Genomic DNA, 26,120 nt, shown 5'->3' on the forward strand with positions numbered 1-26,120 from the left:
AACGGTTTTAGAAGCTTTAGAGTGTTTTCTATTCAATAATATTTTTTTTATTATTATTTCAGGAGACACCTGAAACCCCACCTCTTTAAGGAATACCTAGGATAGGATAAGTAATCCTTCTCACCCCCCCCCCCCCCCCCCTTTAAGATTTAGATGCACTATTGTAAAGTGACTGTTCCGCTGGATGTCATAAGGTGAATGCACCAATTTGTAAGTCGCTCTGGATAAGAGCGTCTGCTAAATGACTTAAATGTAAATGTTATTTGCATATATTAGCAACTTTTGACAAAAAAAATTTGTTTACTATGGGCACGCAATTACTCCAGCGGGGGGCAGTAGACAGCCCTATCCCCAATGGCTTTCTTCTTGCCACTCTTCCATAAAGGCCAGATTTGTGCAATATACAACTGATTGTTGTCCTATGGACAGAGTCTCCCACCTCAGCTGTAGATCTCTGCAGTTCATCCAGAGTGATCATGGGCCTCTTTGCTGCATCTCTGATCAGTCTTCTCCATGTATGAGCTGAAAGTTTAGAGGGACGGCCAGGTCTTGGTAGATTTGCAGTGGTCTGATACTCCTTCCATTTCAATATTATCACTTGCACAGTGCTCATTGGGATGTTTAAAGCTTGGGAAATCTTTTTGTATCCAAATCCGGCTTTAAACTTCTTCACAACAGTATCTTGGACGTGCCTGGTGTGTTCCTTGTTCTTCATGATGCTCTCTGCGCTTTTAACGAACCTCTGAGACTATCACAGTGCAGGTGCATTTATACGGAGACTTGATTACACACAGGTGGATTGTATTTATCATCATTAGTCATTTAGGTCAACATTGGATCATTCAGAGATCCTCACTGAACTTCTGGATAGAGTTTGCTGCACTGAAAGTAAAGGGGCTGAATAATTTTGCATGCCCAATTTTTCAGTTTTTGATTTGTTAAAAAAAGTTTGAAATATCCAATAAATGTCGTTCCACTTCATGATTGTGTCCCACTTGTTGTTGATTCTTCACAAATATATACAGTTTTATATCTTTATGTTTGAAGCCTGAAATGTGGCAAAAGGTCGCAAAGTTCAAGGGGGCCGAATACGGGCCGCCCCCAGGTGGTGAGGGTAGGCAACAACATTTCCACCCCGCTGATCCTCAACACTGGGGCCCCACAAGGGTGCGTTCTGAGCCCTCTCCTGTACTCCCTGTTCACCCACGACTGCGTGGCCACATCATCAAGTTTGCGGACGACACAACAGTGGTAGGCTTGATTACCAACAACGACGAGACGGCCTACAGGGAGGAGGTGAGGGCCCTCGCAGTGTGGTGTCAGGAAAATAACCTCACACTCAACGTCAACAAAACTAAGGAGATGATTGTGGACTTCAGGAAACAGCAGAGGGAACACCCCCCTATCCACATTGATGGAACAGTAGTAGAGAGGGTAGTAAGTTTTAAGTTCCTTGGCGTACACATTACAGACAAACTGAATTGGTCCACCCACATAGACAGCATCGTGAAGAAGGCGCAGCAGCGCCTCTTCAACCTCAGGAGGCTGAAGAAATTCGGCTTGTCACCAAAAGCAATCACAAACTTCTACAGATGCACAATCGAGAGGATTCTGTCGGGCTGTATCACCACCTGGTACGGCAACTGCTCCCCCCACAACCGTAAGCCTCTCCAGAGGGTAGTGAGGTCTGCACAATGCATCACCGGGGGCAAACTACCTGCCCTCCAGGACACCTACACCACCCGATGTCACAGGAAGGCCATAAAGATCATCAAGGACAACAACCACCCGAGCCACTGCCTGTTCACCCCGCTATCATCCAGAAGGCGAGGTCAGTACAGGTGCATCAAAGCTGGGACTGAGAGACTGAAAAACAGCTTCTATCTCAAGGCCATCAGACTGTTAAACAGCCACCACTAACATTGAGTGGCTGCTGCCAACACACTAAGACTGACCCTGACTCAACTCCAGCCACTTTAACAATGGGAATTGATGGGAAATGATGTAAAATATATCACTAGCCACTTTAACCTCTTGCTCCTACCTGACACGCAGGCGTCCCATCTAGACATCTGGAAATGCAAATGCGCTATGCTAAATGCTAATAGCACGTTCTGTTGTAGTCACAGCCGTGATTCAACCAGTTTTATAAACGTCTGAGTGTTTTCTATCCACACATACTAATCATATGCATATACTATATTCCTGGCATGAGTAGCAGGGCGCTGAAATGTTGCGCGATTTTTAACAGAATGTTCGAAAAAGTAGGGGGTAGGAGTAACAGGTTAAACAATGCTACCTAATATAATGTTTACATACCCTACATTATTAATCTCATATGTATTTACTGTACTCTATCATCTACTGCATCTTTATGTAATACATGTATCACTAGCCACTAACTATGCCACTTTGTTTACATACTCATCTCATATATATATACTGCACTCAATGCCATCGACTGTATCTTGCCTATGCCGCTCTGTACCATCACTCACTCATATGTCTTTATGTACATATTCTTATCCCCTTACACTTGTGTCTATAAGGTAGTAGTTTTGGAATTGTTAGCTAGATTACTTGTTGGTTATTACTGCATTGTCGGAACTAGAAGCACATGCATTTCGCTACACTCGCATTAACATTTGCTAACCATGTGTATATGACAAATAAAATTGGATTCGATTTGAAAAAACAACAGACAGTTACTTTTATTTTGTATGTTGGTTAGAGTCAGAGTAAGTCATGACATCTCAGTGAGCTGTTGTGTGTGAACCAACCCTCATGTTTGACATTAGCGGAGGGTTCTCAGGATGTACACTGACTGGAAACAGTGAGAGAAGGGCTGGCATTGCACATCAGCCCTTTTAATGTGCACATGACCTGTCTCCTCTTAGCTGCCCAGGTGATGCTGAACCAGCTGACCCTAGTGTCCCACAGTGTGGTGGCTGCTACCTACCAGTGGGAGTACCCCTCCCTCTTCAGCTTCATGGCCCTGCCCAAAAACAACATCAGCTACCTGGTGATCTCCATGATCAGTGCTGGCCTCTTCTGCATAGCTGTTAGTGGAATTTCTCAATTCCTATATGTTTTATAGCCAAAATCAATTTCGCACTCTCTCTAGTTCATTAATGAGGTGTAAGTTCATTAATTATGCATGAAGTAGATCGAGACCAGTCTTAAAAGCCAGGTAACAGCGTTTAATTCCAGAGAGTACTGACCCAAAATACAAAGAACATTACATTTTAAAGAGAGAACATAAAATGACGTCATCAGTTTCACACACTCTCTCCGATCCCCACAATAGCGCAGTGTCTTTAGGTCTGGAGACCTTCTTCTACTCCCCTCATAAAACTACATTCCAAACTGTCTAAAATATATACTTTCCTCCACTAATGGAACACAAAACAAACATTCTCATCTGTCTGAAAAGATACATCATCCTTCTCCCTTAAACCCGCAAGGTACAGACAATTAATTCGTTTTTCTTACATTTTCAGTAACAGTTTAACCAAGAACCCATAGTATTAGAATAAATGGTTCTAATTAAAAATGTATACATAATTAATCATTTCAACTATAATTTCCTCCAACAATAGCGTCGTTCATCTATGGGGGCATGGAGATGTTCCCGGTGGCCCAGCAGCTGTACCGCCACGGCAAGGCCTACCGCTTCATCTTCGGCTTCTCTGCCGTGTCCGTCATGTACCTGGGGATGGTGATCGCGGTGCAGGTGCACGGCTGGCAGATCTACAACAAGAAGCTGTTGGACGCCTGGTTCACCTCCACACAACAAGAAGAAGAAATGAGGACATAGGAGGACTTCATAATTTAAACAACTGACAAAGAACAACTTTTGCTGCCTGCCACTGTCTGCCACTACTTCTATGACACTACTTCTAGGACTATCTTCCATCTATATTTTAATTTTACATCCCCCTCGCCATTCCTAATTGATAGTTGTAGGACTAATTGAAATCCTTTATACCACTCAGGAGGCTGTCCTGTTGTTTTCCTGGTAAACCCTCACCTCCATTATCTCATCTCCTGGCTCTGGAGCCTGTGGACAGATTAAGACATGAGTTGTCTGAGACTTCAGGGTTTAATGTTGAACTGTTCTGCTGCCTTTAGAAACCCATCCTCTTCATATCTCATCCTGACCTATGGAGCTGGCTGCTATAATCTGTCCTGCTGCCTTTAGAGACCCATCCTCTTCATATCTCATCCTGACCTATGGAGCTGGCTGCTATAATCTGTCCTGCTGCCTTTAGAGACCAATCCTCTTATATTTCATCCTGACCTATGGAGCTGGCTGCTATAATCTGTCCTGCTGCCTTTAGAGACCCATCCTCTTATATCTCATCCTGATCTATGGAGCTGGCTGCCATAATCTGTCCCCCAATGGATAGTATGCTAGTTACTGTACCTCTAGTCTTAGCCATATATTCCAATTATCTCTCCTTCCTCCACAAGTTGGCAGTTGTTCACCTCCCTTCCCACTGATTTGAAAGGAAATTACTGGAATAATTAATATGGTAGAAACTCCCACTTGACCAGGGACAGGCCACTTTGATGGGGGTGGGGACCAGAAAACGTCTGAACTCATCATGAGGGGGCTGCAGTGCTTCGCAGGTCTACGTAACCACATCCATACCCACACACTCAGTCAGAGCCGGCCCTAGCCTTTAAAATAAAATATATATTTCACCATTATTTCACCAGGTAGGCAAGTTGAGAACAAGTTCTCATTTACAATTGCGACCTAGCCAAGATAAAGCAAAGAAGTTCAACACATACAACAACACAGAGTTAAACATGGGGTAAAACAAACATACAGTTAATAATACAGTAGAAAAATAAGTCTATATACAATGTGAGCAAGTGAGGTGAGATAAAGGCAAAAAAAGGCCATGGTGGCGAAGTAAATACAATATAGCTAGTAAAACACTGGAATGGTTGATTTGCAGTGGAAGAATGTGTGCAGTAGAGAGAAATAATGGGGTGCAAATAGCAAAATAAATGAATACAGTAGGGGGAGAAGTAGTTGTTTGGGCTAAATTATAGATGGACTATGTACAGGTGCAGTAATCTGTGAGCTGCTCTGACAGCTGGTGCTTTAAGCTAGTGAGGGAGATAAGTGTTTCCAGTTTCAGAGATTTTTGTAGTTCGTTCCAGTCATTGGCAGCAGAGAACTGGATGGTCAGTTTTACAAGGGTATGTTTGGCAGCATGAGTGAAGGATGCTTTGTTGCGAAATAGGAAGCCAATTCTAGATTTAACTTTGGATCGGAGATGTTTGATTTCAGTCTGGAAGGAGAGTTTACAGTCTAACCAGACACCTAGGTATTTATAGTTGTCCACATATTCTAAGTCAGAACCGTCCAGAGTAGTGATGTTGGACAGGCGGGCATGTGCAGGCAGCGATCGGTTGAAGAGCATGCATTTAGTTTTACTTGTATTTAAGGAGGCCACGGAAGGAGAGTTGTATGGCATTGAAGCTCGCCTGGAGGGTTGTTACAGTGTCCAAAAAAAGGGCCAGAAGTATACAGAATGGTGTCGTCTGCATAGAGGTGGATCAGAGACTCCCCAGCAGCAAGAGCGACATCATTGATGTATACAGAGAAGAGAGTCGGTCCAAGAATTGAACCCTGTGGCACCCCCATAGAGACTGCCAGAGGCCCGGACAAGAAACCCTCCGATTTGACACACTGAACTCTATCAGAGAAGTAGTTGGTGAACCAGAGGAGGCAATCATTTGAGAAACCAAGGCTGTCGAGTCTGCCGATGAGGATATGGTGATTGACAGAGTCGAAAGACTTGGCTAGGTCAATGAATACGCCTGCACAGTATTGTTTCTTATTGATGGCGGTTAAGATATCGTTTAGGACCTTGAGCGTGGCTGAGGTGCACCCCTGACCAGCTCTGAAACCAGATTGCATAGCGGAGAAGTTATGGTGGGATTCGAAATGGTCGGTAATCTGTTTGTTGACTTGGCTTTCGAAGACCTTAGAAAGGCAGGTTAGGATAGATATAGGTCTGTTGCAGTTTGGGTCAAGAGTGTGTCCCCCTTTGAAGATGGGGATGACCGCAGCTGCTTTCCAATCTTTGGGAATCTCAGACGACACAAAAGAGAGGCTAGTAATAGGGCTGGTAACAATTTTGGCAGATAATTTTAGAAAGAAAGGGTCCAGATTGTCTAGCCCGGCTGATTTGTAGGGGTCCAGATTTTGCAGCTCTTTCAGAACATCAGCTGACTGGATTTGGGAGAAGGAGAAATGGGGAAGGCTTGGGCGAGTTGCTGTGGGGGGTGCAGTGCTGTTGACCGGGGTAGGGGTAGTCAGGTGGAAAGCATGGCCAGCCGTAGACAAATGCATATTGAAATTCTCAATTATAGTGGATTTATCAGTGGTGACAGTGTTTCCTATCTTCAGTGCAGTGGGCAACTGGGAGGAGGTGTTCTTATTCTCCATGGACTTTACAGTGTCCCAGAACATTTTTGAGTTTGTGTTGCAGGAAGCAAATTTCTGCTTAAAAAAGCTAGCCTCGGCTTTTCTAACTCCCTGTGTATATTGGTTTCTAGCTTCCCTGAAAAGTTGTATATCACGGGGGCTGTTTGATGCTAATGCAGTACGCCATAGGATGTTTTTGTGTTGTTTAAGGGCAGTCAGGTCTGGAGAGAACCAAGGGCTATATCTGTTCCTGGTTCTACATTTCTTGAATGGGGCATGCTTATTTAAGATGTTGAGGAAGGCATTTAAAAAAAACAGGCGTCCTCTAATGATGGGATGAGATCAATATCCTTCCAGGATACCCCGGCCAGGTCGATTAGAAAGGCCTGCTCGCTGAAGTGTTTCAGGGAGCGTTTGACAGTGATGAGCGGAGGTCGTTTGACCACTGACCCATTACAGATGCAGGCAATGAGGCAGTGATCGCTGAGATCTTGGTTGAAAACAGCAGAGGTGTATTTAGAGGGCAAGTTGGTTAGGATGATATCTATGAGGGTGCCCGTGTTTACGTCTTTGGGGTGGTACCTGGTAGGTTCATTGATCATTTGTGTGAGATTGAGGGCATCAAGCTTAGATTGTAGGATGGCTGGGGTGTTAAGCGTGTTCCAGTTTAGGTCGCCTTGCAGCACGAGCTCTGAAGATGGATTGGGGGCATTAAGTTCACATATGGTGTCCAGAGCACAGCCTGGGGGCAGAGGCTGGTCTATAGCAGGCGGCAATGGTGAGAGACTTGTTTTTAGAGAGGTGGGTTTTTAAAAGTACAAGTTCAAATTGTTTGGGTACAGACCTGGATAGTAGGACAGAACTCTGCAGGCTATCTTTGCAGTAGATTGCAACACCGCCCCCTTTGGCCGTTCTATCTTGTCTGAAAATATTGTAGTTCGGGATGAAGATTTCAGAATTTTTGGTGGTCTTCTCCAGAGGAACAGAGGAGGAGTAGGATAAGGGTACGGCTAAAAGCTATGAGAATTGGTCGTCTAGAACGTCTGGGACAGAGTAAAAGGAGGTTTCTGGGGGCGATAAAATAGCTTCAAGGTATAATGTACAGACATAGGTATGGTAGGATGTGAATACAGTGGAGGTAAACCTAGGTATTGAGTGATGATGAGAGAGATATTGTCTCTAGAAACATCATTGAAACCAGGTGATGTCATCGCATGTGTGGGTGGTGGAACTGAAAGGTTGGATAAGGTATAGTGAGCAGGGCTAGTGGCTCTACAGAGAAATAAGCCAATAAACACTAAGCAGAACAGCAATGGACAAGGCATATTAACATTAAGGAGAGGCATGCTTAGTCGAGTGATCATAAGGGTCCAGTGAGTAGTGAGGTTGGTTGGGGTCACGACGATTCAGACAGCTAGCCGTACCATGTGTAGCAAGCTGGCATAGGATGGAGGTCAGTTTTTAGCCACCTCGTGCGTTTCCGTCGGTAGATTAGTGGGGTTCCGCGTGGTAGAGGGGATCAATCCAATTGGCAAAATAGATATATTTATAGTGAAATTTGTCCTATAGACCTATTCAGATAGCAGCCAATAAGACCGCTAACGATTAGTGGGCCGCAGATGGGCGTTCAGGTAACGTCGCGAAGGAGGGGCCAGTTGGATAACTCCCTCGGGCAGATAACGTCGGTAGTCCAGTCATGAAAGCCCGGTGGGGCTCCGCATCGTGATTGTAGCCCAGGAGTGGCTGATGGAACTCTTCAGCTGGCGAGCTCTGGAATAATTGATGTTTGTTCAGGGATCGACATAAGCCAATAGTCACACGGATAGCAGCTAGCTTGCTGCGAGATCCAGGTGTAAATGTCCAGAGCTTGCGGTTAAAATCCGGGGATATGGAGAGAAAAATAGGTCCGGTATGTTCTGGTCTGAGTCGCGTTGTACAAAACTGGCGATAGATTTTCGAGCTAAAGGATAGCTGATGACCACACACCGTGGTTAACTGAATACTAACGTTACCCAGTAAACTGGCTAGCTTCTGGTTAGCTTCTATTGTGGATTTCAGATTTGAGGTAAATAATACTTTTTTAAATTGGTGAGGCGGGTTGCTGGAGAGTGTTTTGAAGTTGAGTTTTTGGAAAAGAAAATATATAAAAGATATGCGAAGAAAGGTGTAAATATATATATATATATATATATATATATATACACGGGACACGACAAGACGATGACAAAGGACGTCTGACTGCTATGCTATCTTGGGTGTACTTTTGGGGGCCCTTAGTGGAATTTGGGGCCCCTGATGTTCTACACATTTTGTCATAGGGAGTAGAGAAAATGTGGGACTTTTAAAGCAAGTTTGCTGCAATTCTAAACATTTTTCAAAGGGCCGGAGAGAAATGAGCAGTTTTCCAGCTAATTTCCAACATTTTTACATGTGACAATGGGAAACACGTACTACATGTTTGGAATGCTGTCTAGACTATCTAACCAATCTAAAACAATGTTAGCTGACATGTGCTAATTGAGTGACTGTCAGTGACTGACATTACATGAGAGAAACTGCTGATGCACAACCAAACATTGAAATTACACCTTGTGTATTCTACTATTCTAACTCTCCACAGAGAGTTGAGTTCCTCATTTTTTTTCTTTCATTTTTGGAAATGTATCTGTGGACTGCCCATCCCTGCGTTGGACAATGCCTCTGCAAATCCAATGTTTTTAGATTTGTGGGTGAAGTAGTGAACGAGTGTACACTTCAGGAAGAAGGCGATATTATTGTGACATACCCATGATTAGGTCAGGGCATGATGTGGCCTTAATGAGAGGAGCCATCCAGAACTGTAAAGGAACAGGGAAATGGTTCAGAGAAGACAAGTGCAGTGGTCAGATTGAGGCCATATCGTTGTGTTTTTGTGCCAATGCACATGTTTATGTTGACAGTACTCAACATTTCAATTGTTTCTAAATGAGATGTATATTGCTAAATAACACCAAAATGGCCATTCTGTAGCAGCTTTTAATTTATTGTCTATTATTTCATTAATTACATGAATTAATCACAGAAGGCATCATTTGTCATCTCTGCAGTTGGGTTCATCTGTCTTATTACCATGGTTACTTAAGGAACAACTTCCTTATATTGGAACTGTTTGCTCTTAGTATATGACGAGTTTTGTGTTACATGTACTTCAGCATTGAACCCATGTTCTAGAGAAGTACACCTTCTAGTGGCCTCAAATTCTAATCCAGTCCTCCAAGACAGTTATCACTTTTTAAAATTCTAACCCTCGAATCAGGAGATCTAATTACACCTGCTCTAGTGGAATTTATTTTCTTTCTGTTTACCAAAACATGTACTGTACCTTCCCAGGTGCAACCAAGAATGTTTTGCATAGAGAAGGGTTATGCTATTGGTTGACTGGTCCTCACAGTATCCATCCATGTGTATCTAATTTATTCATCCAGTCATAAATGATCTATTTTCAAATAATTTTCTTCTTTGTCTTTACTGATCCTGTTGACAACGTTGGTTGTGTTGGAGCCAATGTACAGTACTTTCCCCTTAAATTCAACACTAAATCATTAACTGGTACCTGTACGTCACTTCGGACTCTGTAATAGGTGGAGCGCAGCATAAGAACCACAGACGGTCTAATAATGTGCAGTCTGCTGACACTGGATGACTGGAAACAGCAGAGATGAAGGAGCTATGGATTATGGTTGTCTTTGCTACAGGTAAGACTTGCTATATATTTGATTCATTCAGGGTGGTTTAAGATGTTCAGATGCATGATGCTGTTAAGTTTGTTGTATGATTGAGCTTTGTGTAGGAAAATTGCTGTCACTCTCCAGATGCTCAAAAATGTATGATGCATTTAACTTATCAATTGATTATGATCAATATATGACCTTACCGTGTGTTTTTAGACATTTTAACGTTTGGTTTATAGTCAATGATTGATTGATATTTTGTCTGTTTGCCCCAAAGGATACAATAGCATCAATGAAGACATTGTTTCAGACTTTATTTTTATCCAAACACTTTTTAGATTTACTGTTAATCTGCTGTTTACAGACTGTAAATAGACTACTGTCAGGTCTCAGATACAGTTGATAACAGAGTAGCCTTTGCTATCAAATGTCAACCGTGTTAAAGATTACAGTAGAAAACATTTCTACACTGATGCAGACACAATGAAATTGGAACAGCATGGATCATCTCCTATGATTATAGGAACTGACACTATGTGTCCTTGTTTATGTGGTTTACTGAATTAATTATCTTTTTTAAAGTCTCTTTTCCACAGGAGGATCTCATCACATCCTCTGCCATTCCAACCACCATTGACATAACTATCCCAACTACTGATGACCCTTTAACCCCTGACCCTCCAACTACTGACACACCAACTGCTGACACTCCAACAACATACCCTCCAACTAGTGATTTTCCAACAAACAACTTTCCAATTACAGACACTCCAATTACCAACTTTCCAACTACAGACACTCCAACTACCAACCTCCCAACTTCTGACTTTCTAACTACCGACATGCCAACTAGCGGTTCTCCAACTGCCCACTTTCCAACTGCCCACTTTCCAACTACCGACTTTCCAACTACCGACTTTCCAACTACCGACTTTCCAGCAACCGACACCCCAACTACCGACACCCCAACAACCGACAGTCCAGCAACAAATACTCAAGCAAGCAACAATCCAGCATCTGACAATCCAGCAACCGACACTCCAACTACCGACTTTCCAAATATAAACACTCCAGTAACCGACTTTTCAACTACCGGCACACCAACAGCCGACACTCCAATTACCGACACTCAAACTACCGACTTTCCAACTACACACTTTGTAACTACTGATTTTCTAAATATAGACACTCCAGTAACCAACTTTCCAACTACTGGCACACCAACGGCTGACACTCCAACAAACAACTTTCCAACTACCAACTCTCCAACTACCAACTCTCCAACTACCAACTCTCCAACTACTGACTTTCCAAATATAGACACTCTAGTAACTGACTTTCCAACTACCGACACGCCAACTAACGACTTTCTATCTACCCACCTTCCAACTACCGATTTTCCAACTACCGATTTTCCAACTACCGATTTTCCAACTACCGATTTTCCAACTGCCGACACTCCAACAACCGACACTCCAACAACTGACATTCCAGTAACCGATATTCAAGCAAACAGCAATCCAGCATCCTACACTCCAGTAATCGACTTTCCAACTACCGACTTTCCAACTATTGACTTTCCAACTACCGACTCTCCATCTACCAACTTTCTAACTACCGACACGTCAACTACCGACAGTCCATCAAACGATACTCATGTAAACAACAATCCAGCAACCAATAATCCAGCAACCGACACTCCGACAACCAACTTTCCAACTACCAACACGCTAACTACCAACGTGCCAACTACCAACGTGCCAACTACCGACATGCCAACTACCGTTTTTCCAACTACCGACTTTCCAACTATCAACTTTCCAAATATAGACACTCCAGTAACCGACACTCCAGTAACCCACTTTCCAACTACTGACTTTCCAACTACTGACTTTCCAACTACTGACTTTCCAACTACTGACTTTCCAACTACTGACTCTCCAACTACTGACTCACCATCTACCAACTTTATAACTACCGACACACCAACTACCGGCATGCCAACTACCGACTTTCCATCTACCCACCTTCCAACTACCGACAGCCTAGCAACAGATACCCCAGCAACCGACACTCCAACAACCGACACTCCAACTACACACCTTCCAACTACAGACAGTCCAGTAGCTGACATTCCAGCAATTGATTCTCAAGCAAACAACAGTCCCTCATCTGACACTCCAGCAACTGACTTTCCAACTATCGACTTTCCAAATATAGACACTCCAGTAACCGACTTTCCAACTATCGACTTTCCAACTATCGACTTTCCAAATATAGACACTCCAGTAACCGACTTTACATCAAATGACTTTCCAACTATCGACTTTCCAAATATAGACACTCCAGTAACCGACTTTCCATCAAATGACTTTCCAACTATCGACTTTCCAACTACTGACTCTCTGTCTACTAACTTTGTAACTACCGACATGCCAACTACTGATACGCCGACTACCGACCTTCCATCTACCCACCTTCCTCCAGCAACTGACACTCCAGCAACCGAAACTCCAACTACGGAATTTCCAACTGCCAACCCTTCAACTACCGACTTTTCAACTTTCGGCAATCCAACTATTGCACATCCTTCCCTTCAAAGCACAACAGTGGGTGGAACCAGTACCACTCTCCCCACCACCTCCACCACCATCTCCACCTCTACCATCACCTCTCCCACCACCTCCACCAACCACTCTCCCACCACAATCCCTCCTCTGGTCTGTATCAACGGTGGTGAGCTGCAGAGTGGAGTCTGTATCTGTCCTGATGAGTGGACCGGAGACACCTGTTCAGAGGGTACATTCACACACTTACACTATACCTAACCCTGGATCTACCATTCAGACTCCTCCACAATACTACACTACTATACCTAACCCTGGATCTACCATTCAGACTCCTCCACAATACTACACTACTATACCTAACCCTGGGTCTACCATTCAGACTCCTCCACAATACTACACTACTATACCTAACCCTGGATCTACCATTCAGACTCCTCCACAATACTACACTACTATACCTAACCCTGGGTCTACCATTCAGACTCCTCCACAATACTACACTACTATACCTAACCCTGGATCTACCATTCAGACTCCTCCACAATACTACACTACTATACCTAACCCTGGGTCTACCATTCAGACTCCTCCGCAATACTATACTACTATACCTAACCCTGGGTCTACCATTCAGACTCCTCCGCAATACTATACTACTATACCTAACCATGGATCTACCATTCAGACTCCTCCACAATACTACACTACTATACCTAACCCTGGATCTACCATTCAGACTCCTCCACAATACTACACTACTATACCTAACCCTGGATCTACCATTCAGACTCCTCCACAATACTACACTACTATACCTAACCCTGGATCTACCATTCAGACTCCTCCACAATACTACACTACTCTACCTAACCCTGGATCTACCACAATACTACACTACTATACCTAACCCTGGATCTACCATTCAGAATCCTCCACAATACTACACTACTATACCTAACCCTGGATCTACCATTCAGACTCCTCCACAATACTACACTACTATACCTAACCCTGGATCTACCACAATACTACACTACTATACCTAACCCTGGATCTACCATTCAGACTCCTCCACAATACTACACTACTATACCTAACCCTGGATCTACCATTCAGACTCCTCCACAATACTACACTACTATACCTAACCCTGGATCTACCATTCAGACTCCTCCACAATACTACACTACTATACCTAACCCTGGCTCTACCATTCAGACTCCTCCACAATACTACACTACTATACCTAACCCTGGCTCTACCATTCAGACTCCTCCACAATACTACACTACTATACCTAACCCTGGATCTACCATTCAGACTCCTCCACAATACTACACTACTATACCTAACCCTGGGTCTACCATTCACAGTACACACCACTACACTACTATACCTAACCCTGGATCTACCATTCAGACTCCTCCACAATACTACACTACTATACCTAACCCTTGATCTACCACAATACTACACTACTATACCTAACCCTGGATCTACCATTCAGACTCCTCCACAATACTACACTACTATACCTAACCCTGGATCTACCATTCAGACTCCTCCACAATACTACACTACTATACCTAACCCTGGGTCTACCATTCACAGTACACACCACTACACTACTATACCTAACCCTGGGTCTACCATTCAGACTCCTCCACAATACTACACTACTATACCTAACCCTGGATCTACCATTCAGACTCCTCCACAATACTACACTACTATACCTAACCCTGGCTCTACCATTCAGACTCCTCCACAATACTACACTACTATACCTAACCCTGGATCTACCATTCAGACTCCTCCACAATACTACACTACTATACCTAACCCTGGGTCTACCATTCACACAATACACACCCTACTACACTACTATACCTAACCCTGGGTCTACCATTCAGACTCCTCCACAATACTACACTACTATACCTAACCCTGGATCTACCATTCAGAATCCTCCACAATACTACATTACTATACCTAACCCTGGGTCTACCATTCAGACTCCTCCACAATACTACACTACTATACCTAACCCTTGATCTACCACAATACTACACTACTATACCTAACCCTGGGTCTACCATTCAGACTCCTCCACAATACTACACTACTATACCTAACCCTGGGTCTACCATTCAGACTCCTCCACAATACTACACTACTATACCTAACCCTGGATCTACCACAATACTACACTACTATACCTAACCCTGGGTCTACCATTCAGACTCCTCCACAATACTACACTACTATACCTAACCCTTGATCTTCCACAATACTACACTACTATACCTAACCCTGGATCTACCATTCAGACTCCTCCACAATACTACACTACTATACCTAACCCTGGGTCTACCATTCAGACTCCTCCACAATACTACACTACTATACCTAACCCTTGATCTACCACAATACTACACTACTATACCTAACCCTGGGTCTACCATTCAGACTCCTCCACAATACTACACTACTATACCTAACCCTGGGTCTACCATTCAGACTCCTCCACAATACTACACTACTATACCTAACCCTGGATCTACCACAATACTACACTACTATACCTAACCCTGGGTCTACCATTCAGACTCCTCCACAATACTACACTACTATACCTAACCCTTGATCTACCACAATACTACACTACTATACCTAACCCTGGGTCTACCATTCAGACTCCTCCACAATACTACACTACTATACCTAACCCTTGATCTACCACAATACTACACTACTATACCTAACCCTGGGTCTACCATTCAGACTCCTCCACAATACTACACTACTATACCTAACCCTTGATCTTCCACAATACTACACTACTATACCTAACCCTGGATCTACCATTCAGACTCCTCCACAATACTACACTACTATACCTAACCCTGGGTCTACCATTCAGACTCCTCCACAATACTACACTACTATACCTAACCCTGGATCTACCATTCAGACCATTCAGACTCCTCCACAATACTACACTACAATACTACCATTCTCCACAATACTACACTACTATACCTAACCCTGGGTCTACCATTCAGACTCCTCCACAATACTACACTACTATACCTAACCCTTGATCTACCACAATACTACACTACTATACCTAACCCTGGGTCTACCATTCAGACTCCTCCACAATACTACACTACTATACCTAACCCTGGGTCTACCATTCAGACTCCTCCACAATACTACACTACTATACCTAACCCTGGATCTACCACAATACTACACTACTATACCTAACCCTGGGTCTACCATTCAGACTCCTCCACAATACTACACTACTATACCTAACCCTTGATCTTCCACAATACTACACTACTATACCTAACCCTGGGTCTACCATTCAGACTCCTCCACAATACTACACTACTATACCTAACCCTGGGTCTACCATTCAGACTCCTCCACAATACTACACTACTATACCTAACCCTTGATCTACCACAATACTACACTACTATACCTAACCCTGGGTCTACCATTCAGACTCCTCCACAATACTACACTACTATACCTAACCCTGGGTCTACCATTCAGACTCCTCCACAATACTACACTACTATACCTAACCCCCTGGATCTACCACAATACTACACTACTATACCTAACCCTGGGTCTACCATTCAGACTCCTCCACAATACTACACTACTATACCTAACCCTGGGTCTACCATTCAGACTCCTCCACCACAATACTACACTACTATACCTAACCCTGGGTCTACCATTCAGACTCCTCCACAATACTACACTACTATACCTAACCCTTGATCTTCCACAATACTACACTACTATACCTAACCCTGGATCTACCATTCAGACTCCTCCACAATACTACACTACTATACCTAACCCTGGGTCTACCATTCAGACTCCTCCACAATACTACACTACTATACCTAACCCTGGATCTACCATTCAGACTCCACTCCACAATACTACACTACTATACCTAACCCTGGATCTACCACAATACTACACTACTATACATAACCCTGGATCTACCATTCAGAATCCTACACAATACTACACTACTATACCTAACCCTGGATCTACCATTCAGACTCCTCCACAATACTACACTACTATACCTAACCCTGGGTCTACCATTCAGACTCCTCCACAATACTACACTACTATACCTAACCCTTGATCTACCACAATACTACACTACTATACCTAACCCTGGGTCTACCATTCAGACTCCTCCACAATACTACACTACTATACCTAACCCTGGGTCTACCATTCAGACTCCTCCACAATACTACACTACTATACCTAACCCTGGATCTACCACAATACTACACTAACCCCTGGGTCTACCATTCAGACTCCTCCACAATACTACACTACTATACCTAACCCTGGATCTACCATTCACTCCTCCACAATACTACACTACTATACCTAACCCTGGGTCTACCATTCAGACTCCTCCACAATACTACACTACTACCTAACCCTTGATCTACCACAATACTACACTAATACCTAACCCTGGGTCTACCATTCAGACTCCTCCACAATACTACACTACTATACCTAACCCTGGGTCTACCATTCAGACTCCTCCACAATACTACACTACTATACCTAACCCTGGATCTACCATTCAGACTCCCACAATCCACAATACCTAACACTACTATACCTAACCCTTGATCCACAACAATACTACACTACTATACCTAACCCTGGGTCTACCATTCAGACTCCTCCACAATACTACACTACTATACCTAACCCTGGATCTACCACAATACTACACTACTATACCTAACCCTGGGTCTACCATTCAGACTCCTCCACAATACTACACTACTATACCTAACCCAATACTACACTACTATACCTAACCCTGGGTCTACCATTCAGACTCCTCCACAAATACCACTATACCTAACCCTTGAACAATACTACACTACTATACCTAACCCTGGATCTACCATTCAGACTCCTCCACAATACTACACTACTATACCTAACCCTGGGTCTACCATTCAGACTCCTCCACAATACTACACTACTATACCTAACCCTGGGTCTACCATTCAGACTCCTCCACAATACTACACTACTATACCTAACCCTTGATCTACCACAATACTACACTACTATACCTAACCCTGGATCTACCATTCAGATTAAACATCACTACACTACTATACGTAACCCTGGTTCTCACGGCAGGTAGCCTAGTGGTTATAGCGTTGATCTAGTAACCGAATCCCCGAGCTGACAAGGTAAGAATCTGCCCCTGAACAAGGCAGTTAACCCACTGTTCCTAAGCCGTCATCGAAAATAAGAATTTGTTCTTAACTGACTTGCCTAGTTTAATAAAGGTTAAATAAAAAATATAAAACATTCCTAACCCTGGAACTCACATTGAATCCACAACAATATTCCCTGGATCTCACATTCAGAATGTAAATGTCATGTTTGCATTCCATGTTGAAACGCATTTTACTTAAAATACATTCTACTTCAATAGGGAATTTCTGCAATTCAGCCATCAAGGATGGATTCTCCTTCCCAAGAACAGTGGTTGGCTGGTCTGCTTATTCTGAAGAGTCATGTGATGAGAAGACAACCAGTGGTATGTTACTTTTATTCACCTAATATTACAGTCCTAATTAATGTTGTATTAGGTAACACAAAGCCTTGAGTATCTGTTCATCTTGGTTCCTCCAGCTGGTTTATCAAAAGCCTCAGCAAGATGTTTGAATGACACTGGATCTCCAATGTTTGGTCCTCCTCATGAACTGCAGTGTGAATTAACCCTCAGTGACATTCAAGGAAATGTAAGTCATTGTGCATATTTTTTTATTTTCTTGATTTATGACCAGTCTTGATTTGGCGTTCTTCTTTCCTCAAGTCAGTTACAGTCATCATTATGAGGAGTGGATCTTACAGTTTGAAGATCAGTAACAACTGGCTTTTACCTTCAGATCATGTATTCTGTTCCTTTATTCTGCTTTACAGTTGATGAGGAACATTCTTTTTTATTTTTTGTGTTTGATATCACATTGTATTTTTACAATTAGAAGATGTTTTTATCCAAATCAACTTACAGTAATGAGTGCATACATTTTCATACTGGTCTCCTGTAGTCATTGAACCCACAACCCTGGTATTGCAAGGGCCATGCTCTACTAACTGAGCCACATAGTTAGTACTGGCAACTATAATATCCAAATGTACTCACAGTTCAGCATGTTGCTGCCACTTATACAATATTTTGTTGAAAAACAATTTAAAAAATAAAATGAATAAAAATCTTTGTCTCTCCCTGTTCAGATCTCCAGCAGTTCAGGTGGTTTATTACAGTTGGCCTTCAGTACTCAGATCCTGACCTCCCAACCAGAGCAGCTGTCAGCTGACATCACCACAGCAGCTCAGATAGCTAACACACTGCTTCAGTCTGCAAATATCACAGAGGTATAACATGTTTTGAAATCAAGTCGGGAACTATGACATGTTCTGGAGAGAAACGTGAGGTTGTTACTGAAGTTGAAATTTGATTTGAACACTTGAGGTTCATCCCCTGGTTTTGATCATGTTGCAGGACATCGCAGTGGCAGCTGTAACCACCATCAGTCAGCTGCTCAATGCCAATGAGGAGAGTACACAGGAGAGAGACGCTGTCCAAAAGTACAGGAGTGTGTGTGTGTGTGTGTGTGTGTGTGTGTGTGTGTGTGTGTGTGTGTGTGTGTGTGTGTGTGTGTGTGTGTGTGTGTGTGTGTGTGTGTGTGTGTGTGTGTGTGTGTGTGTGTGTGTGTGTGTGTGTGTGTGTGTGTGGTGGTGTGTGTTTCTGCATATATTTGAGTTTATGTGTGTACGTGTGCCTCAGTGCGTGTCTGTATGGGTGCATGTACACTAATGTTTTTCTGTGTTTCTCTCCCAGCCTCACAGAGACCCTGGAGAAGTTTTCCCTGGACCAGTACAATAATGTGTCATTGGTGGTTCAGCCCAACCTGGTAGTCCAGTCTGTCCAAGTACCAAGTGACTCAGTAGGGATCCAGTTTACTGCTCTGACTGGTGGGTAGGACTGCTAGTGAACCTACATACTGGCATTTAAAGTGAAAGTTTATATCTGTGTTGACAGACTGGGTAAATCGTCTTGTTTTTAAAATGTTTCCTCTGCTGGTCAGTAAGGTTTGGTATGGATTGTATCTCATATTTATCTCCTTCTCCAGGAAGATCTGGTAATTTTGTGGCCAACAGAATTTATCTCAACACCAATACCTCTGAACTGATAGTTGACAAAGGAGGTTCTACCGATGTCCAGATTGTTATCAAATTCACACCAGGTGAGCCAATGTTGGTATGCTAACATAATGTATAAACTCAAGCTTAATTTTCCTTGTACCGATATCACAGAGAGCTTAACTGCTCTTTGTGGTCTCAGAAATCATGTCAGCAGTGACAAAAATATTGATTGTCCAGTAAAGTTCAGTCATATGACATATGGATAAATAAACTATTGAGAAGTCATTTCCACAATAAGCCTACAAGGCAAGGTCATGCTACTCATGTATATGAAGTCCTGACATGAAGAACAATCTCTCTCTTTCTTTTGCTCTCTTTCTTTTGCTCTCTCTCTCTCTCTCTCTCATCAAATCGAAGGGTTTTATGGGCATTAGAAGCAGATGTTTACACACTCACAAATATTTTAAAGGAATATATCTATTTCAAATGTCATTATGCCTATGTAGTGTTTGAATGATGTCTCTCTCTCTCTCCACTCAGTTTTGCATTGTAAAAACACAAACCACTCCATTGGTTTTGTGCTCTACCAAAACGACCGGTTCTTCAGGTCCCAGGCTTTCAGAGCTTCTTCAGGCACCAGCAGAAGGGTCATCTCTGCTAACCTGGGACAAGTGTCTGGGTTACATGTTGAGATGCTCTTCAAGCCCACAGTAGGATTTATCTTGGAATCAAGAAACACATAGTGGTCCAAATTCTAAGTCAGGGGATAGGCAGCACAGTTCCTGGAGTGCCGCAGGTATTTCTAGGCACTACATCTGACCAACTAAGCTAATTGATCAGTTCAGTGATTGCCTAAAGTCAACACACCTGGTCTTCCAGGTCGTTTAAATCAAAAACATGACGTGCCTGTGGCCCTCCAGGACCAGGGTTGCCTACCCTTGATCTAAGTTATGCATTGTTGCTTATCCGCCATAAGGAACAAGGAAGTATATGTTGTATTGTATACAATATGATTTATGATAATTGTAATTTCTTCTTTCCCACATTTGCTTATTAGTGACCTGTTATATAATTGACTTTTTATGTATTTCTTTTTATAAGGAATACTGTGAGTGCATGTCTTTTTCTGAAGGATTTACAGTGAGTTTGTGTCTGTTCTCACTTCTCAGGCTGTTCCCAACACCTCCCTCTATGACTTTGCCTGCGTGTCATGGAACTACACGTTGAAAGACTGGAGCACCTTTGGCTGCTCCAAAGTCAACCACTCAGCAGACGGCCTGCGATGTTTCTGTAATCACACCACTAACTTTGCTGTGCTGATGGTGAATAGCTAGCTGCCTTCATCTCCCTTTTACTAACCACACTCTGACATATCTTTTACATAATTAGCAGGATCCAGACACATGAGGCAATGACTTTCTATATGACTGTGACAGAAACTTAGTGTTGAAATTTACTTTTTAATGTTCTTTCTACAGTCATTCAGGAGGGATTTTAAATACGCTGAAGTGCTAAACTGGATCACCATATTGGGATGCTCCATGTCCATCATTGGGTTGAGTTTAACAATAACATTCCAGATCACAACCAGGTAAGATCCTACAGGGATCCAGAACCAATAAAACATATTGGGTGCTTCTCAATGGTGTAAAGAAGCCCATTGATCCAACAGGACTTGATAGGTGAAACCATTATAAAACTCACTATTAATGAACCAACACATCCATAACTACACATATAACTTCCCTAACATAGTGTTGTCTATCACCTGTCCCCAGGAAATCACGCAAAACCAACCCAACGGTCCTCTTAGTGAGCGTCTGCGTGTGTCTCCTGATCTTCACCCTCCTCTTCATGTTGGGAGTGGACAACCCTCATAAACAGCTGGGCAAACCTAAAATACAGGAGGACAACATTCTCCCCCCATCCGACACACACACAGAGAGGGACAGAGGGCCCTGTACTGCAGTGGCAGTCCTGCTGCAGTACTTCCTGTTGGGGACGTTCACCTGGAACACGCTGTATGCCACACATGTCTTCCTAATGATCAGAAACAGTCTGGCCACCAGCCCGTCACACTTCACAGCCTATACCGTGGCCATCGGATGGGGTAGGACAGCATGGAGAAACATCAAGTATTTAGTCGTTTCGGCTGACATTAGACCTGGGCTCCTTGAACTAAAACTAATGCTTGGTGATATTTTCAGGCTCTAATAAGCCTGAAATAGAACTTAAAAGCAACTTGTATAGTGATGTAATGTCTTTAGAGGATGTATGTGTGGTATATATATATACTATGTATATGGCTGCATGCAAATCTACCAGGAAATAACATCATTCTCTCCTTTAGGACTGCCTGCAGTTGTGGTGGCCCTCACCTTAGGAATTAGTTACAGAGTGGATGATCCACTGGGATACAGGCAGGAGGAATTGTGAGTCAATACTGTACTATACTAATTCTGTATTACTTCTCTGTACTGTATTGTACTATACTGTATTATACTATACTGTACTATACTACTACTGTCTTACTTCTCTGTACTGTATTGTACTATACTGTATTATACTATACTATACTATACTACTACTGTCTTACCTCTCTGTACTGTATTGTACTATACTGTATTATACTATACTATACTACTACTGTATTACTTCTATGTACTGTATTGTACTATACTGTATTATACTATACTATACTATACTATACTATACTATACTATACTATACTACTACTGTCTTACTTCTATGTACTGTATTGCACTATACTGTATTATACTATACTATACTACTACTGTCTTACTTCTCTGTACTGTATTGTACTATACTGTATTATACTATACTATACTACTACTGTCTTACTTCTCTGTACTGTATTGTACTATACTGTATTATACTATACTATACTACTACTGTCTTACTTCTCTGTACTGTATTGTACTATACTGTATTATACTATACTATACTACTACTGTCTTACTTCTCTGTACTGTATTGTACTATACTGTATTATACTATACTATACTACTACTGTCTTACTTCTCTGTACTGTATTGTACTATACTGTATTATACTATACTATACTATACTACTACTGTCTTACTTCTATGTACTGTATTGTACTATACTGTATTATACTATACTATACTATACTACTACTGTCTTACTTCTCTGTACTGTATTGTACTATACTGTATTATACTATACTATACTACTACTGTCTTACTTCTCTGTACTGTATTGTACTATACTGTATTATACTATACTATACTACTACTGTCTTACTTCTCTGTACTGTATTGTACTATACTGTATTATACTATACTATACTATACTACTACTGTCTTGCTTCTCTGTACTGTATTGTACTATACTGTATTATACTATACTACTACTGTCTTACTTCTCTGTACTGTATTGTACTATACTGTATTATACTATACTATACTATACTACTACTGTCTTACTTCTCTGTACTGTATTGTACTATACTGTATTATACTATACTATACTACTACTGTCTTACTTCTATGTACTGTATTGTACTATACTGTTTTATACTATACTTTACTGTACTATACTACTACACCTGAGTGCTGTGCTGTACTGCAATTTACTTCCTCTTCTGTGTTTATCTTATAATAGGTTGAATTTAAATTAAAACGGTGCAATTGCTTTATAAAACTCATGCTGTAAAATGTTATCCTGATCAATGTTCATATGCATGTTTATAATGCATGCTAATAATTGGCCAAGAACAATAAAAAGTTAAAACATTATTATTATTTTAATTATCAATTTTGTTCAAAGGTTTCTTGTTTACTTATGCCACCCACCATGTTAACTTTAAACCACGTTATTCAAATCACTAGTGTCCTGTTTTGTCTGTCACTTGGTCCCACTCTCTAACTCATTAATTTGACCTCTCAGTTGCTGGCTTGCTGCCCTCGATCCAAAGGGGAACTTTGACTTCAAGCTGCCAATGTTTTGTGGTTTCCTGGTCCCTGTGGCGTTCATGCTTATCTTCAACACAGTGGTGTTGCTTTGTTTTGCAGTTAAGACCAACCCACATTTAACTAGGTAATATTAATGGGGGCATTTGGGGGGCACAAAGTAGAAAGTTGTAGTCACAAAGATCAGTTTGGATTTAAATGCCTACTAACAAGCTTGTACATTATTTTTGTGTCTTTCAATTTAAAGTTTGTGAAAAATAAAAATGTATTATTTTATTATTATTAATTCAGTCATTAGTAATCTGATTACTGCAACTCGCTGTTGGCTGGGCTCCCTGCCTGTGCCATTAAATCCCTACAACTCATCCAGAACGCCGCAGCCCGTCTAGTGTTCAACCTTCCCAAGTTCTCTCACGTCACCCCGCTCCTCCGCTCTCTCCACTGGCTTCCAGTTGAAGCTCGCATCCGCTACAAGACCATGGTGCTTGCCTACGGAGCTGTGAGGGGAACGGCACCTCAGTACCTCCAGGCTCTGATCAGGCCCTACACCCAAATAAGGGCACTGTGTTCATCCACCTCTGGCCTGCTCGCCTCCCTACCACTGAGGAAGTACCGTTTCCGCTCAGCCCAGTCAAAACTGTTCGCTGCTCTGGCTCCCCAATGGTGGAACAAACTCCCTCACGACACCAGGACAGCGGAGTCAATCACCACCTTCCGGAGGCACCTGAAACCCCACCTCTTTAAGGAATACCTAGGATAGGATAAAGTAATCCTTCTCACCCCCCCCCTCCCCCCCTTAAAAGATTTAGATGCACTATTGTAAAGTGGCTGTTCCACTGGATGTCATAAGGTGAATGCACCAATTTGTAAGTCGCTCTGGATAAGAGCGTCTGCTAAATGACTTAAATGTAAATGTAAATGTAGTAATCAAATCATCAAATTGAATTAGCACCATGCTGTAACCCACTCACCCATTGGATGTCAAATGTTATTATACCACAGCATTACAGCAGTCTATTACAGCAATCTAAGTATGTTGGTTATGTTTCCCAGTACAAGACACACATCGATGAAGAAGAAGTTCCTCAGTAGCTTCTCTCTGGCTGTGGTGCTCGGTCTCTCCTGGATCCTGGGCTATCTGTTGCTCATTCCACAGAACCAGACCATGTACACCATACTCAACATCTCCTTCTGTGTTCTCACCACCACTCAGGTAGTAAATGTATGCACTCACTACTGTAAGTCACTCTGGATAAGAGCGTCTGCTGAATGACTCAAATGGAATCTATAAATACTAGTGTACTATTGTACCACAGAATCCAGACTTGAATGAAAATTAGACACCTAGTAAACATAAATAAATTGAGCTGCTCTTTATGGAAATGCTACCTTTTGTTTGTCCTTGTGTGGTCTTGATAATGTCTTTGTGTTTTCACTCCACAGGGATTGCAGATTTTCATTCTGTTCACAGCAAGAACAGCAATTGTCAAGAAAAAGATGTCAAGTACTTTGAAATCTATCTCTAGTTTTGGGATCCCTCTTCACACTAGGAAGTTCAGTCTATGGCGAGGCGAGCACAGTGATAAAGTAGAATCATACACACAGCTGGACACTGATCTGTCATTTTCACCTTGTTCCACAGACATCTAACTGATGGGCTGCAAGTTCAACCTCTGTTGTAAAATATCTCATATACCTCCACTATTGTCCTATAATATACAATATAATACACACAACATTTTGTATCAATGTATATTCACTGTGAATTCCCTTAGAAGTTGTGTTGTCCAATGAACTATCAAAATAAAGGAAGTCGCACACTGCATGCATAATCTCCCAACAATTGAATGGGTATTTACCAACGTTTCGGCATCACTGTGCCTCCCTCAATCATTTAAAAAAAAACAAATGCTGTATATCCTGAATATTTGTTCTTTCTAAAATGTTACTGTTTTAAATAAATCTGTGATTATTCTCTTTAAGCGGATGTTTGTTTCAGTAGACATAGCGAGAGAAAACATGATTTTACACAATATCTCAGAGAATAGATTTAGACTGCAAGCTGCAGCTGCCAGTTACATCTGTGGTAGAGGACTATAAGTCAACAAAAGCACATCAGCCTATGATGCTGCGGGACAGCAAGGATGAGCGGGTTCGCCAGGCAGAGATTGAGGTCAGTGGTCGCAAGTGGTCA

The 26,120-nt window shown here is 42.2% G+C and overlaps 2 protein-coding genes across 3 annotated transcripts; both read left to right on the forward strand.

The window, feature by feature from the left end:
* The first annotated feature begins 2,878 nt into the window (after nucleotides 1-2,878).
* On the forward strand, nucleotides 2,879-3,817 carry LOC124010730 (protein jagunal homolog 1-B-like). Its single transcript, XM_046323375.1, has 2 exons — nucleotides 2,879-3,065; nucleotides 3,600-3,817. Exons 1-2 carry the CDS (start codon nucleotides 2,879-2,881, stop codon nucleotides 3,815-3,817), a joined length of 405 nt encoding a protein of 134 aa, XP_046179331.1.
* A 6,199-nt stretch (nucleotides 3,818-10,016) lies between these two features.
* Nucleotides 10,017-25,908, forward strand: LOC124010423 (mucin-5AC-like). 2 transcript variants are annotated; one of them, XM_046322837.1, is made up of 16 exons: nucleotides 10,021-10,182; nucleotides 10,741-12,957; nucleotides 18,256-18,360; nucleotides 18,456-18,565; nucleotides 19,062-19,202; nucleotides 19,330-19,415; nucleotides 19,669-19,802; nucleotides 19,961-20,074; nucleotides 20,514-20,683; nucleotides 21,143-21,295; nucleotides 21,452-21,564; nucleotides 21,752-22,083; nucleotides 22,324-22,405; nucleotides 23,904-24,053; nucleotides 24,980-25,139; nucleotides 25,370-25,908. In XM_046322837.1, exons 1-16 carry the CDS (start codon nucleotides 10,146-10,148, stop codon nucleotides 25,574-25,576), a joined length of 4,311 nt encoding a protein of 1,436 aa, XP_046178793.1. In that variant the 5' UTR covers nucleotides 10,021-10,145; the 3' UTR covers nucleotides 25,577-25,908. The 2 variants fall into 2 exon arrangements, with proteins under 2 accessions (XP_046178794.1, XP_046178793.1); XM_046322838.1 differs by lacking the exon at nucleotides 23,904-24,053 and having other exon boundaries at nucleotides 10,017-10,182.
* The last annotated feature ends 212 nt before the right edge of the window (nucleotides 25,909-26,120 follow it).

This window comes from Oncorhynchus gorbuscha, linkage group LG23, assembly GCF_021184085.1.
Source record: "Oncorhynchus gorbuscha isolate QuinsamMale2020 ecotype Even-year linkage group LG23, OgorEven_v1.0, whole genome shotgun sequence".
In the NCBI taxonomy this organism is placed as follows: domain Eukaryota; kingdom Metazoa; phylum Chordata; class Actinopteri; order Salmoniformes; family Salmonidae; genus Oncorhynchus; species Oncorhynchus gorbuscha.